Here is a 14,793-nt window from a genome sequence, read left to right as displayed (position 1 = left end):
ATGTAACACATTGTTGTTTTCGATGTATTCAGTAAGTTGGGTGTTCACAATCTTTTCCATGATCTTGGAGATGAAGGGCAAGTTTGAGATCGGGCGGAAATTGGAAGGGTCTTTTGGGTCTAAGGAGGGTTTTTTAAGTAGAGGTTTTACAATTGCTTGTTTGAGGGCGTCAGGGACAGAGCCTGAGGAGAGGGAGGAGTTGATGATGTCTGCTATAGGTTTGGCAATAGTGTTTGGGATGGAGAGGAGGGTTTTTGTGGGTATGATGTCTGAGGGATGAGATGCGGGTCTAAGTTTTCTGAGGATAGATTCCACTTCTTTGGTAGAAGTCAGGTCAAGAGTTTGGAAGGTTGGGTTGGTGGGGATAGGTTGCAGTGGGGCGGGATAAGGGGTCATGGGAGAAGGGTATTGGAATCTGAGGAGGATGTTGGTGATTTTTGTGAGGAAGTACTGGGCGATTTCTTCACTCCTGGCAGAGGCTTCGTTGTCAGGGATAGGGGGTTGGGAGGACTTGGTGAGATCAGCTACATAGGTGAAGAGAGCTTTTGGGTTGTACATATATTGGTGGATCTTAGCAGCAGAGAAGTCTCGTTTGGTTTTGAGTGTGGTTGTTCTGTAGTAGTGAAGGGCAGTTTTATAGCTTGAGGTAAGTTGAGGAGAGGGGGCTTTACGCCAGATTCTCTCTCGCTGCCTAAGATTATTTTTTAGGGCTCTCAGCTCTGCTGTGTACCAAGGTTGGTGGTTTTTTTGTAGATAGTTGTATTTCTCGTCTGGTGAAAGGGCATAGTTTGTCAGCAATTTCAAGAGTTATGCTGAACCAGGAAGTGATGGTGGTTTCAGGGTTGGAGCAGTCAAGGTTTGTGGATGCGTTGGAGATTGCAAGTGCAAGTTCATCTCCTGGGCAGGGTTTCCTGAAAGCAATGGTAGTGTTGCTTGTAGGGGTGGGGGTAGTGGGGGTGGTGAGTGGTAGGGAGGCTTCTATGAGGAAGTGGTCAGACCAAGGTACAGGGGAGCAGGTGGGGGGGTGGGGAGGTAGAAAACAGTGGTTAATGAAGATGAGATCGAGGGAGTGTCCAGCTTGATGAGTGGGGGAAGTGACAATTTGTCTAAGACCTATTGCTTGGAGAGCGGTGAGGAATGTGTCACAAGAGGTGGTGAGGTGGGTGGCATCAACATGGAGATTGAAATCTCCTAGTACGATAGATAGGATTTCAATGTTGATGTTGGCGGAAATGAATTCAATTAATGGGGAAGGATCTCGTTCGATGGAGCCAGGTGGGGCATATATAAGGCAGATCTGTAATGTGGGGGATTTGAAAAGGCCAATTTCTAGTTTGGGGGGTGAGTTAGTGTGTGTAAGCTTGAGATTGAGGTGCTTCTTGAAGGCTAGGAGAATGCCACCTCCTCTTTTTTTAGGTCTAGGGATGGATAGGATTTCATAGGAATGAGATGGTAGCTAGTTAAGGAGGACTGTGTCTGTTTCTCTGAGCCAGGTTTCCGTGATAGCACAGATGTCTGGCTTGCAGTCGTTGAGGAGGTCGTTTAAAATGGGGGTTTTCTTAGAGAGGGACTGGGCATTGAACAGGATGATTGAGAGGGTTGTGAGTCCTAGAATCTGGTTAAAGGTGGTGGTGAGGATGGGGAGGAGGGATTTGTATGTGGGGGTGGTCGGAGGGGAGGGAAGCAGAGACGTCTTTTGTGAGGGAGGTGAATGCGGTGGATGTGGTGAGTAGTCATGGTGGCGGTGGGGTGAGGGAGCGGAGGAGAGAATGGATTTGGATGGGGACGAGTAGAGAGAGTCGGAGGGTAGGGATTATAGAGTTCGCAGTTTCAATGTGTCTAGTAGGGCGGTAAGGCACAATGCATAAATAAACAATGCAGGTTATATAGTGTAAATTCAGTAGGCCTAGCAAATAGCTATACAGATTATACAGTGTAAATTCAGTAAGTCTAACTGAGAGATAGAGTAGAGCACATAATATATGATGCAGCTTTTAAAGAGCAAAAAAGAGCAAAATTTCAACGTGTCTAACTAGGAGATAATGCACAATGCAGATTATACAAGATGACTAAAATACAGTTTCAGATAATGCACAGTGCAGATGATGCAGCTTTTAAAGAGCAAAATTTCAACGTGTCTAGCTAGGAGATAGTACACAGTGCAGGTTATGCAATGCTGACTAAAATACAGTTTCAGAGTGTCTGACAGGGGATAGAGGCCTCTCTTAAGGGGGGTTCTAGGGCAGATAAGGTTAAAAGTGAGAACAGGTAAGAATGGTCCAGTGGAAGAGGTGTAAACTTCAGGCGTCTGGGGAGGGTGAGATTAGGGGGGAACTCACTCGGGGCCTCCTTTGGCGTCAGGCAAGGGGCAGTCCTCAAAGACTCCGCCGGCAGGACTTTGGAGCAAGGGCCTTGCTTGGATTGGTCACGGGGTGTGATGCAGTTTTCTCAGGACTTGGGTGCTGGAGTTTGAAGCTGGGGCCCTTGTGGAGCTCTGGTGAGTTTAAGCTCGCAGGGGAGGCTGGGTAGTTGTTTTTCAGATCGCCGCTTTGTTCAGCTGTGGGATCGGTGGTCCGGTGAAGAATGGCAGAATAGAGGGGTGAGCCAAAAGAGGTCCTTCAGGGCTATCCGAAGGGGCGCTCAAAGGGGCAGGCCCCTTTGTCGCGCGGCGCCGGAGCAGCAGGAGGAATTTAAAGGGCCTCTGGGCTCTTCACGATTGGCTGCTGAGCCGCTGAGGTAAGAGGGCGGGCCTTGTGGATGGTCGGGGCGGCGGCAGGACGGCGCTGCGGGCCGCGTGGTCAGGCTCGGACCCAGCGAGGGTAAGAGGGAATTTTAGGCCTTACCCCGATGGGTCTGTGGCGCCGATCGCGCAGGCCTTCCCACGAGCCAGTCACCGCGTTGAGTGAGAGAGGATCGCCGAAGCCAGTTGCCGCGTTGAGAGAGAGAAGAAACGCCGGAGCAGCAGGAGGAATTTAAAGGGCCTCTGGGCTCTTCACGATTGGCTGCTGAGCCGCTGAGGTAAGAGGGCTGATGTGTACCCGTGCGGAGGATGTCTGGGGACCAGAATCCGAAAGGTATCCTCGATAGCCCAATAGAGATGGAGTGGGGCAGGAAAAAAGGGGCCAATACTTTTTTTGCACGTCATTTGGTAAATCTTGCCCATTTCGAATGATAAGATTTACGTGTTGAAGGTTGCCGTGAAGCTACAAGTACCTGAGAATATCAGTGAGTCTGTGTTATGAGATTGGCCTGTGGGTAGGAGAATTGGTTCCTGGAGTGATAGGTTGAAATGTATGGGGAAGCATACTTGTTGAGGCCAGTACGGGGTTATGAGAATCATTGAAAACCTGAACTGCTGCAACTTCATGAGAGTTTAGGCTATGAGTGGTATCAGAAGAGACGCCTATAGGAGGCTTTTGTTGCAGGGGCGAGCAAAGGCGCCCATGGCTAACGCATTTGTGTATGCCTGTGTAGGGAGCAGAATCTGTCCACTCTGTGGTTCGATTCGGATGCAAGAGATTGGTGTTGGTTGATCTCAGCGCTAGAAGATTTTGCTTGCTACACATGGATTCAGAGGCCACTCGTGGGGATGGAGACATCGATTGAGATGGTCTGTTAGTATGCTCGGTATGCCTGTTAGATAAGTGGCCCGAAGATGCGTGGAGTGTGCGAGGGCCCAGGTCCAGAACTGTGCAGCTTCTTGGCAGAGCAGATAAGAGCCTGTGCGTCCCTGTTTGTTCGAGTACCACACTGCTACTATGTTGTCTGTCTGAATCCACAAAGTTTTGTGTGAGAGGCAGTGTTGGAAGGGATAAAGGGCATGACGCATGGTTCAAAGCTCCAGGAAGTTGATCTGAGACTTGTTATGGAGCGGAGTCGACGCATTTTGGGTTTGGAGGGTATTGATGTGAGTTCTCCAACCCAAGTTGGATGCGACCGTGGCCAAGATCATGTGAGGATTTGGTACAGGATCGGTAATATGGAGCAGGGACGAAAGCGGTGGAATGGCTTAGAGCCACTGAAATTTTAAAATCCACCAAGTTCTTCTCATGGCTAGTCTGGCCATAGGATAAACATGGATCGTGGAATCATGTGGCCCAGCAACGAAAGATTTGATGGGCTGAGGCTATGTTGCATGTGCACAGAGATGTGGTCATTTGATAGGATGTCTGCGCGGTTGTTGGGCAGGAAGGCCGTTGCGACTGTAGTGCCCAGATCTGCTCTAGATTTATAGTGAGTCAGAATTTAGAGCTCCTTGTTTGGATTGACTCCTTATTAGGCAGTCGTCCAGGAAAGGAAACGCATGAATGCTGTTGTTCTTTGTAGATGAATGGCAGTCACTGCTAGGTATTTGGTGAAAAACACAAGTTGTCGAAGCTAGTTCAAATGGCAGAACTTGGAATTGAAAATGTTATTTGCTCACTATGAAGCATATAGAAAGTCCAGAGAATAGAGGCAACCCCCTTGTTGTAGTAAGGGAAGCATGGTGCCAAGAGACACCATTCTGAACTTTTCTTTCTGAAGAAATTGAGATTTCTGAGGTCCAGGATGGTCAGAAGTCGCCTATTTTCTTTGAAAGTAGGAAATAGCGGGATTAAAAACCTCTGCCTTGTTGTGTCCAGGGAACGGTATCCCGAGCCTTAGTCCTCAGTGGGGTGGACCATTCTGTTCTCTGGCAAGGTAGAAAAATCCAGGAGCCTGCCCGACTGGCAGAGCTGCTATGATCTGGATACCAGTTGGTTTCACGTGGGAGCGTGAGTGGTAAAAGGTCCTTCTAGCATCCCTCTTCACTGGTTTTCTAGCGGAAGAGGGAGGATTTGCAAGAAATGTAGAGAGCTATTGCAGGGTCTTGCAGTGGTCTTGCAATTGAGCCACTGTCTGCTGGAACTTGTGCAGGAAGAGATTATCTGTGGTGCATGGCAGATCAGCTAGAGTATCTTGAACTTTGGGCCATAAATCAGAGGCCGTAAAAGACAGGTTACCATCTAGTACGGAGTCCTGTTGCTGTCAAAGGGAGGACGTTTCAAAGCAATCACATATTGCTCGAATTTCATGTGGATGGCAGAGATGTTCCCTTGGTGTTGTGTCAAACATAGCTGGTAAATTGCAATATGTGACACCAATATGGTTCTTAGAAGATATTACGATCTAGAACCTCCCGAAACTTGTGGTCCTTTTTAGTGACCAGGTTGAAAGGGATGGTTGCAGACACATCCTTAACTTAGGTCTCGATAGGATCGATGCCGAAGTGGGATTAGAGTGCCCATCGCCCCTAGAGGATCCTGGGATAGGTTATAGGGGTCCGAGGAGGCTCAGAAGGATGAGTCAGCGTTAATGACTCAGATTGTCGTTGGTAGGTGCCTCAACGAGGTGGTGTCACAACAGTGCGAATATCGATGGCTCCAGTGTTAGTCGATTCCGGAAGGCATCGATGACAGCCTGACGGACGAGGACGTCCAGCTCCTTCCTGGAAGCTGGTATAGGTAGTGCAGCTACAGGGGAAGACAGGCTAGACGTTACTGGCACTTCCACATGAATCTGTGGTGGCTCAGTACCTGGCATTGGTGTTGGAACGCCTCTGTGCCATTGATGCCGGTGCAGTATCAGTGCCAGCACCAAACGCGGAATCATGTCGGTGCCGGCGACGATGTTTCCCTTGGTGCTCGGCCCGGTCATTCTCCAGCACCGAGGAAGTTGCCACCGATGTCCAGAATGGCGTCGGCGACGAACTGTTACCGTATGAATAACGATGTTTCCCTCGGTGCTCAGTCTGGTCATTCTCTAGCACCGAGGAAGATGCCACAGATGACATGGATGGCGTTGGTGATGGATGGTCACCATGCTGGTTACGATCATTCCCACGGTGCTTGGCCCGGTCATTCTCCAGCACCGAGGAAAATGCCCTCACTGTCTTGGATGGTGTTGGTGACGGACAGTCACCGTGCCTCTAGTGCTCTTGGCATTGTTTGTCGTCCAAGGATTACAATGGGCTCTGGTTTAGAACCCGAAGTATGGAGTGTTTTCTTTAGTCGACGGGGGCGTGGCCGGCGTCGACGGCGGCCCTGGTGGCAACGGGAACCGTGGACGTCCCAAACCCTCTAGCCCCGATGGAGGTTCGCAGCAAGGACACTCGCGGGTATTGTGGGGCAGACAGAGGGTGAAAAGAAGGCCGCAATTCAGCTGGTAACCCGGAAGAACTGTTAGTGAGGTGACAGGAACAGACTGAAAAACAGGGCATAGTACTCTCCGAGCATTGATGAAATGTACGCAAAGGGAGACCCGTGTAGGGAAAATTATTTGTGAAGTAAAACTTCAAGTGTTTCCGTGAGGAAAAGTTGTGAGAAAAATCTCACAGAGTTCCTAAATGCGAGGCAAACTGCATTGCGGAAAAAAAGAGACTGAAGGGAGACCCTTGTGGACACAGGGATCATGGCATGCTCAGTGTGCCAGTCAAAGCTTTCTAGAAACTTTGACAGAAAAGTTTTCTGTGATAGGGCTCCATCCAGTGACATCACCCATATGTGAGGACTACCATCCTGCTTGTCCTAGGAGAAGAAATAATTTCACTTTCCTATGCATCCAGTCAGGCCAATCCAGACAATCGGGATATAGCCAAGCTACTCCCTGACAGGGCAGGACTAATCCGAAGCTCTACGCAGAACCGCTAAAACAAAGGCAGTTTCTTCTCTACTGCTTGGATCTCAGGGCCAATGTTTAGAAAAGGTATGTGGTATCGACCAAGTTGCTGTTCTGCGGATCTCCAATGGAGATATGAAATGTAATTCTGTTCAAGAAGCAGCCTGAGCTCTCGTAGAATGAGCCCAAACATGCTTATTTATCAAATGTATAGGCCGCTGATCTACAGAGCTCAGGAGGTTACAAGAGTACATACACATGAATACATAATATTACAGGTACTTTCATAAACAATAATAAAATCATAAAACAACCCAGAACATTCAACAAATTAAATGTACCATCATTACCAAAAATATATTGCATACCCAATAGGGCTTTAAAGTCAGGTAAAGGAACACCAGCATTCACATAGGCAGCCATGCCATCCTTAATCCAATGCACTATAGTTGCTCTAGAAGCTGCCTCACCCTTCCATACTCCATGTAGAATGAACAGATCTGATTTTCCAAACACTTCAGTAAACCTTAGGATACCACAGGAGCATTCTGCGGACATCAAGAATGTGAGGGAGGACATACTCCTCACTATCTTGGTGACTGCTAAAAGAAGGCAAAGAGATCAACTGGTTGAAGTGTAAGCCCAAAACCACCTTCAAAAGAAAGGAAGGAGCCACACAGAATCAAGACCTTGGCCTCAGAAATCAGCAGTAACAGTTCCCTACAAGAAAGAGCTTGCAACTCTTTCTTGTAAAGCAGATAGCCACCACAAATACTGTCTTCAACGTTAGTACTCAAAAGTGATAGAACTGAGAGGCACAAATTGCACTTCTGCCAAAAAGGATAAAACCAAATTAAGATCCCACAATGGAACCAGAATCCACAAAGGTTGTCTAATATGCTTTGTGCTTCTCAAAAAATGAGACATCTAGATGTGACAACGAAGGTCTATATCCTGCACTCTTCCCCTATAGTATGAGAGACTACAACTTGCACCTTTGAAGCATTGAATGCCAGATCTTTAGCCAGACCTGCCTGTAAAAGGTCTAGCACCTGAGAGACCGACACTCTGAAGCATGCACTGATACTCTGAGCTTAATATTCAAAGAATCTCCAAACTCGCACATAAGCTAAGGAAATAGAAACTTTTCTAGCTTTCAAGATAGTCACTACTACTGGAGAATAGCCCTTCTTCATTAGCCATGCCCTTTCAAGTACCAAGCCATAAGACAAAACTGATCCAGGTCTTTGTGCAAAATCAGATGCTGCGAAGGCAACTCCTTGGGTACTGAGAGATGCATAAGATCTGCATCCCAAGAACAATAAGGCCAATCCAGAGCCACCAATACTATTTATTTATTTTTCTATACCGACATTCGATTTGCCATATCACATCGGTTTACATATAACAAGAAGTCTAAGGCTAGCCTTATAATGATGACCTGATACAGTATAACAGCTTAATTGGATAACTAGCTAAGTGCAAATAACAGTTATACAAGATAGAATTACCAATATAAAATGCTTAACATCATGACTTTTTACCAGGCCCCAATGTCTGGAAACCCTTTGAAGAATCATACCTATCATGGGTCAAGGAGGAAAAACATAGTATTCCCTCCGTCGGCCAATCCTATACCAGGACATCAATCCCGGAAGACCGATAATCTCTTTTTCAACCGTAAAACCTGCAAACCTTTGCATTCCAGCTGGACGTCATCAAATCCAGCACTGGTGTCCCCTATTTGGCAATATGGTCGAAGGCTTCCTGAGACAGGGACCATTCTCCCAGATCTCTCATATGTTCACTGAAAAAATTCGCTTGGACATTCTCCACTCCAGTTACATAGGATGCTGACAGGGCTGACAAATTCTCCTCCACTCAAAAAGAATCTCATCTACCTCCATTGACACCTGCAAACTTCTGGTACCATCCCAATTTAAGTATGCTACTGCTGTGGCGATGTCAGACATCATTCGAACGACCCTTCAACTGCAGCACGAATTCTCAAAAAGCCAGCCAAATCACTCTCGCCTCCAGTCTATTGATAATCAACTCACTTCTGGAGACCATAATCCCTGCACATAACAATCAAGACAGTGCACCACCTCCACCCCTCAACCTGCAAGACTGGCATCTGATGTCAGCTTCACCCAGACTGGAGCCTCCAGGTCCAGTCCCCATTTTAAACAGCTGCAGTCCAACTATCATCACAGACTAGCTCTGACTGGGGGGAACCTGGAAGATTCTTGGGACTGAGGGGGTCCATCTGGAGAGCAAGGCCCTCTGAAGAAGATACATGTGAGCTCTTACTCATAGGACTAGATCCAACACTACGAAACTGGGAAGTTGCAAACAGGACCACACCATTAGCTCCCTGGCAGACAATAATATTCAAATCTGGAAACACAACTTCTGAATCCTCAGCGCCACCATTTTCAAATGCCCTATTCTGGTATCGAATCGGATGCCTAAATACTTCAGCATCAACGACAGTGTCAGATTGCTCTTGGGGAAACTATCTACCCCAGCTCCTGCAAAAACCAGACCCCTCTCTGGGTTGCAGTTACACTTTCCTGAAGTGACATCATTTATCAGCCAATCGTTCAGATAAGGATGCATCACAATGCCCCCGCGCAACAGTGCTATGACAACTATCACTACCTTGAAAAGAGTCCTGGGGCTGTCGCCAACCCAAAGCACAAGGCTTGAAAATGATAGTAATGGCAGAGAACCCTAAATTGAAGGAAGTGCCAATGATCTGCATTATCGGAATATGAAGATAAATCTCCATTAAATCCAAAGAGGTCAAACTCTCCCTTCTGTAGCGCCGTGATGACAAATTTTAAAGGTTTCCATCCTGAAACAAGTCTTCAAGAATTTATTGACCTGCTTCAGACAAAAAATGGGATGGAAAGATCCCTCTTTCTTCAGGACCACAAAGTAAACCGAGTAGTAGTCTAAGCCTTCCTGGTTCTTCAGAAGTGAGGAGTCTTCTTAGAGTTAACTGTACTGCCTCCTTATTTTTGCAGGTGAGTGACAAGGGGAAACAATAAAAGCATTTGAAACTGGATGAGAGAATTCTAGGATTTAGCCATCCCATACAATTTCCAGCCCATTGATCTGACATGATTTAGGCCCACCTCTGGTACAACCAAAACAAGTAACCTGCCTATCTCCAGAACCGGCGATAGGGTCCCCAAACACTCATTGTGAGGCTCTAGATGCTCCAGAACTGGACTCCCTGTCTTTATTTCCCTTATTGGGATAAAAGGTCTGGTACCAGGAATAGGACCTGGATCACTGAACCACCAAGGTCCGCATTTGCCTGAACATCCTGGGATCCCTGAATCGCCTACAGGAAGAAAAATTCCAAGATGGAATATTAGCTCTATCCTCCAGAAGCCAAGGCACCTTAGAGTCTCCTCAGGCCTTGGCCATCTTTGCCAGCTCCTCTCCAAACAAAAAAGTCTGCTTTTAAAAGAGAGTTTTATTAGATTAGTCTTAGAGATGAAGTCCACTGACCAGTTGCACATCCAAAAGGAGCCTTCAGGCAGCAATAATAGAAGCTACTCCCCTTGCCAAGGGGCATATCAAATCAAAACAGACATTAGTCAAGTACGCAATCCTGGCACCAATTGGAAGAAGTCCTCATCAGAATCTTCCTGAATCTCCCAGGTGAGAGAGAAACCCCTGCAGCAACTGGAGATCTGGAGAACCATGCTAATAGCCTCAAAAGCCTGTTTAAGTACAAATTCTATCTTTTTCTCTTGAGCATCCTTAAGAGCAGCTCTACCCTCATCTGGAAGAGCAGTCTTCTTAGTGACTGAGCAGACCAAAATGTCCCAGCCTGGGAATGCAAAGTTTCTCATGCTCCTGAGGATCCAAAGGATAGAGCTTAGTCAGCAACCAACCACCTTTAAAAATTCACTTCAGGAGCCACCCACTCCAAATCAATCAAATCATTCACTGCCTGATGCAGGGAAAAAAACCTGGATGACTTCTGGATGCTGATTATCAGGTCCTCCTTAGACACAGATCATTCCTTTTTCTTATTCTCACTAATGTTTAACTTATGCAGGAACTGAGTTATCAGGACAGCTACTCCCTTAAAAAAAAAAAAAAAGGCACAGCATCTCCTCTTCCCCCCATCCCCTTCCCCCTGGAACCCCTGAACCCATCCAATGAACCCTCCCAAAGGAGAACCCTCCTCTCTGATAACTTCCAATCCTCCCTAGTTCTAGCTATAGCTTTTTCCTGCCCTACAACACGGAAGAACCAGAGGGCTTCAGAAGGGTTGGGAACATATAGAAGCACCCTGTTGCATTCATGAGGCTTGCAGACCTTTGAAGAATTCTTTAGAAGAGACCTCAAATGTCAGGGCAGGAGGTGGCCCAAGAACTCCTACTGCAGACCCAATCCACTGCTCCAGGCTAAAGGGAGGAGGCGCGAGTCCCCCCCCTCACTGACCCACAGCTGCAAAATGACCACTGGGCCTTCATCTGAGTTCTGGGGCACACCTTGATTCTGGCCCTGGACCCACTACCTGGAGGCAGGAGATCATGGCTCCAAGTGGCCAAACATTAGTGGCAGTTTTACACTGCTGCTGGCCTATACTTTCCTGAGTTGCAGGCTGTGCAAAAACCAAGCTTTCGCCCACATTCAGCAGTCATTGCTGGCCATGCTCATTTCCCAAGGGAAAATGTAGCACCATGCAAACACCATTCCAAAAACAGTGACTTACCTGCAGGAGAATGCCTGAAAGAGCACCCAGCATCCCTGCAGTGGAAAACTCGCTAACGCAGCAAACCCCTCTCAATGCAGGTTTTTGCAGCTGCTGCTAGACCTGCTGAAATCAAAGCAGTAGCAGCCCAAATAAGAAAGAGAATGGGGCAAATACCTTAAGAGAGTGAGAGACAGAGAAGAGAGGGAATAGAAGGAATCCGCCCTTGCCCCTCCTGGAAGTCCCCTGGTCCTGAACCCACTCAATGAGGGATGGAACCCTATATGCTTTCTCCTCTGGAACCAAGCTCTCCTTATTCTACAACAAGAAGCCTCCTAAGGACCCTGTTCAACTGAGGGATGTTAACAGGGAGGGAGTGAAAACTTTCATCTTTGGCGACCCTCCAAGTATTTTCCAATCTAGTCTACCAGGCTGAAGTTCACAGTACAGGATGCTTGCCTACCATCTGCTGAAGACAGAGAATACTGGCAGGCTCGAGTCAGCACAGATTCTTATAAGAAGTGACATCAGTGAGCGTTAATCTCTGTCTCCATCTGCTGGTTGGTGAGCATAACCCGATTGTCTGGATTGGCCTGACTGGATGTGTATAACTGGCTTTTGCCTGCACTGCACCATCCTATATATTGGTGATAATGTCACAGAAAAAGGTGTCTCTTCTGTCTCCATTTGCTAATATACAGTGAAAACCAATGCATCTGGGCTGGTCTAGTAGGAAAAGGAATAGTTAAAATTTTAGCTGATAACTTGTATCAGTAAAAAAAATGTGAAATTTATATAGCTTTAACAATAACCTCCTCATATTAGACTGGAACCTAAATATCTGATTTAGAAAAAGCAGCAGAAATGTTATTTCCACTAGAGTTAGCAAGCTGAGGCTGAAGTTGCATTGTTTACAGCAGCTCTGGCATTTTATTTGTAATGTTAGGTTTTATTTTAATTGTAAGTAATTTTTCTTTCTTAAGTAAACATGACAGCACTCTGAGAAAACACCTAAAATTAGTGTCCAAAATACTCACAGGTTGGAAAATCTTGAGTTTCTTCTTCCCACTAGGATTTGCAGCCTTCTCAATCCTGCCTTTTATACCTTGGTCCTCAATGGACTTCTGTTCAATGGTTCCCATGCTCATGAGCTCTGTGCCAGTTTGCCCAAGCGTTGCAGACTGTTGCCCCGTTTCTGAAACCACATCATCCTGCACCTGCAAAATGGTGCAATTTGGACAAATGTAATCCTCACCATCCTTTTCCAGGAGTTGCCCACGAGCCTCGGAAATCCCCACACAGTCCCCATGGAACCACTCTTCACACCGGTCACAGCAAATCATGAATCTGCAAATCAAAACAACCAAGGTCAAATGATGGTCAGCTGCTGACAAAATGCAAAAGCTAAAAAAAAAAAAAAAAAAAAAAAAAAAAAAAGAGAATGAGACTGTAGCATGAGCTCGTAATTGTGAAAAGCGAGTTTGCTTACTGTAAACAGGGTTCACCATAGAAAGCAGGATAATTTAGACATAACATGTGTGGTTGATGTCATCTGCTTGTGCCAAACAAACCCAGCTCTCTAGCTCAGTAAAGTTTTACTACTGATCATGTGCAAGAGTTCCCACACATGCGGTGTTTCATGATTCTCTGTCAATTGTATAGCTTAGCTTTAGCTAAGCAGTCGACTCTGCAGGGAGATGAGCGGGTATTAGCCATGGTTAATTCATCCTGCTATGGGGAACCCTGTTTATAGTAAGCAAACTTGCTTTCTCCGTCGACAAGCAGAGCTGAATTAGCCATGACATGGGGGAGTCCCAAGCTGAGGGTTGCATGGCAGAGCATTTACTGAATAAGCAACCCGGACCCCCACCCCCTCCCCATACAAAGTGGACTATTAGGTGAACACGCTGTGCAAAACTGCTTCTTAAGAGATTGTCCAAACAGTAATGGGACAAGAAGGTGTGAACTGACTAAATTAATTCTTTGCCTCCGTGTTTACTAATGAGGATGTTGGGGAGATACCAGTTCCGGAGATGGTTTTCAGGGGTGATGAGTCAGACGAACTGAACGAAATCACTGTGAACCTGGAAGATGTAGTAGGCCAGATTGACAAACTAAAGAGTAGCAAATCACCTGGACCGGATGGTATGCATCCTAGGGTTCTGAAGGAACTCAAAAATGAAATTTCTGATCTATTAGTTAAAATTTGTAACCTATCATTAAAATCATCCATTGTACCTGAAGACTGGAGGGTGGCCAATGTAACCCCAATATTTAAAAAAGGCTCCAGGGGAGATCCGGGTAACTATAGACCAGCGAGCCTGACTTCAGTGCCAGGAAAAATAGTGGAAACTATTCTCAAGAACAAAATTGTAAAGCATATAGAAAGACATGATTTAATGGAACATAGTCAACATGGATTTACCCAAGGGAAGTCTTGCCTAACAAATCTGCTTCATTTTCTTGAAGGGGTTAATAAACATGTGGATAAAGGTGAACCGGTAGATGTAGTGTATTTGGATTTTTAAGAAGGCGTTTGACAAAGTCCCTCATGAGAGGCTTCTAAGAAAACTAAAAAGTCATGGGATAGGAGGCGATGTCCTTTCGTGGATTACAAGCTGGTTAAAAGACAGGAAACAGGGAATAGGATTAAATGGTCAATTTTCTCAGTGGAAAAGGGTAAATAGTGGAGTGCCTCAGGGATCTGTACTTGGACCGGTGCTTTTCAATATATATATATAAATGATCTGGAAAGGAATACGGTGAGGTTATCAAATTTGCAGATGATAAAAAATTATTCAGAGTAATTAAATCACAAGCAGGCTGTGATACATTGCAGGAGGACCTTGCAAGACTTGAAGATTGGGCATCCAAATGGCAGATGAAATTTAATGTGGACAAGTGCAAGGTGTTGCATATAGGGAAAAATAACCGTTGCTGTAGTTACACGATGTTAGGTTCCATATTAGGAGCTACCACCCAGGAAAAAGATCTAGGCATCATAGTGGATAATACTTTAAAATCATCACCTCAGTGTGCTGCAGCAGTCAAAAAAGCAAACAGAATGTTAGGAATTATTAGGAAGGGAATGGTTAATAGAACAGAAAATGTCATAATGCCTCTATATTGCTCCATGGTGAGACCACACCTTGAATACTGTGTACAATTCTGGTCGCCGCATCTCAAAAAAGATATAGTTGCGATGGAGAAGGTACAGAGAAGGGCAACAAAAATGATAAAGGGGATGGAACAGCTTCCCTATGAGGAAAGGCTGAAGAGGTTAGGGCTGTTCAGCTTGGAGAAGAGACGGCTGAGGGGGGATATGATAGAGGTCTTTAAGATCATGAGAGGTCTTGAACGAGTAGATGTGACTCGGTTATTTTCACTTTTGAATAATAGAAGGACTAGGGGGCATTCCATGAAGTTAGCAAATA

At 46.0% G+C, this 14,793-nt stretch overlaps 1 protein-coding gene across 9 annotated transcripts in view; it reads right to left on the bottom strand.

Moving 5' to 3' along the window:
- DIDO1 (death inducer-obliterator 1) overlaps positions 1–14,793 on the bottom strand; it is a 286,952-nt gene that overhangs the window by 113,880 nt on the left and 158,279 nt on the right. For all 9 annotated transcript variants that reach the window (XM_029613326.1, XM_029613323.1, XM_029613325.1 and 6 more), the window contains one exon: positions 12,397–12,706. In XM_029613326.1, the coding sequence (XP_029469186.1) occupies positions 12,397–12,706 (310 nt within the window). The remainder of the gene's footprint in view (positions 1–12,396; positions 12,707–14,793) is intronic.

Source organism: Rhinatrema bivittatum, chromosome 8 (assembly GCF_901001135.1).
Source record: "Rhinatrema bivittatum chromosome 8, aRhiBiv1.1, whole genome shotgun sequence".
NCBI lineage: Eukaryota > Metazoa > Chordata > Amphibia > Gymnophiona > Rhinatrematidae > Rhinatrema > Rhinatrema bivittatum.
Note: the sequence above shows the minus strand (reverse complement) of the source record. Positions and strands in the feature narration are given on the sequence as shown.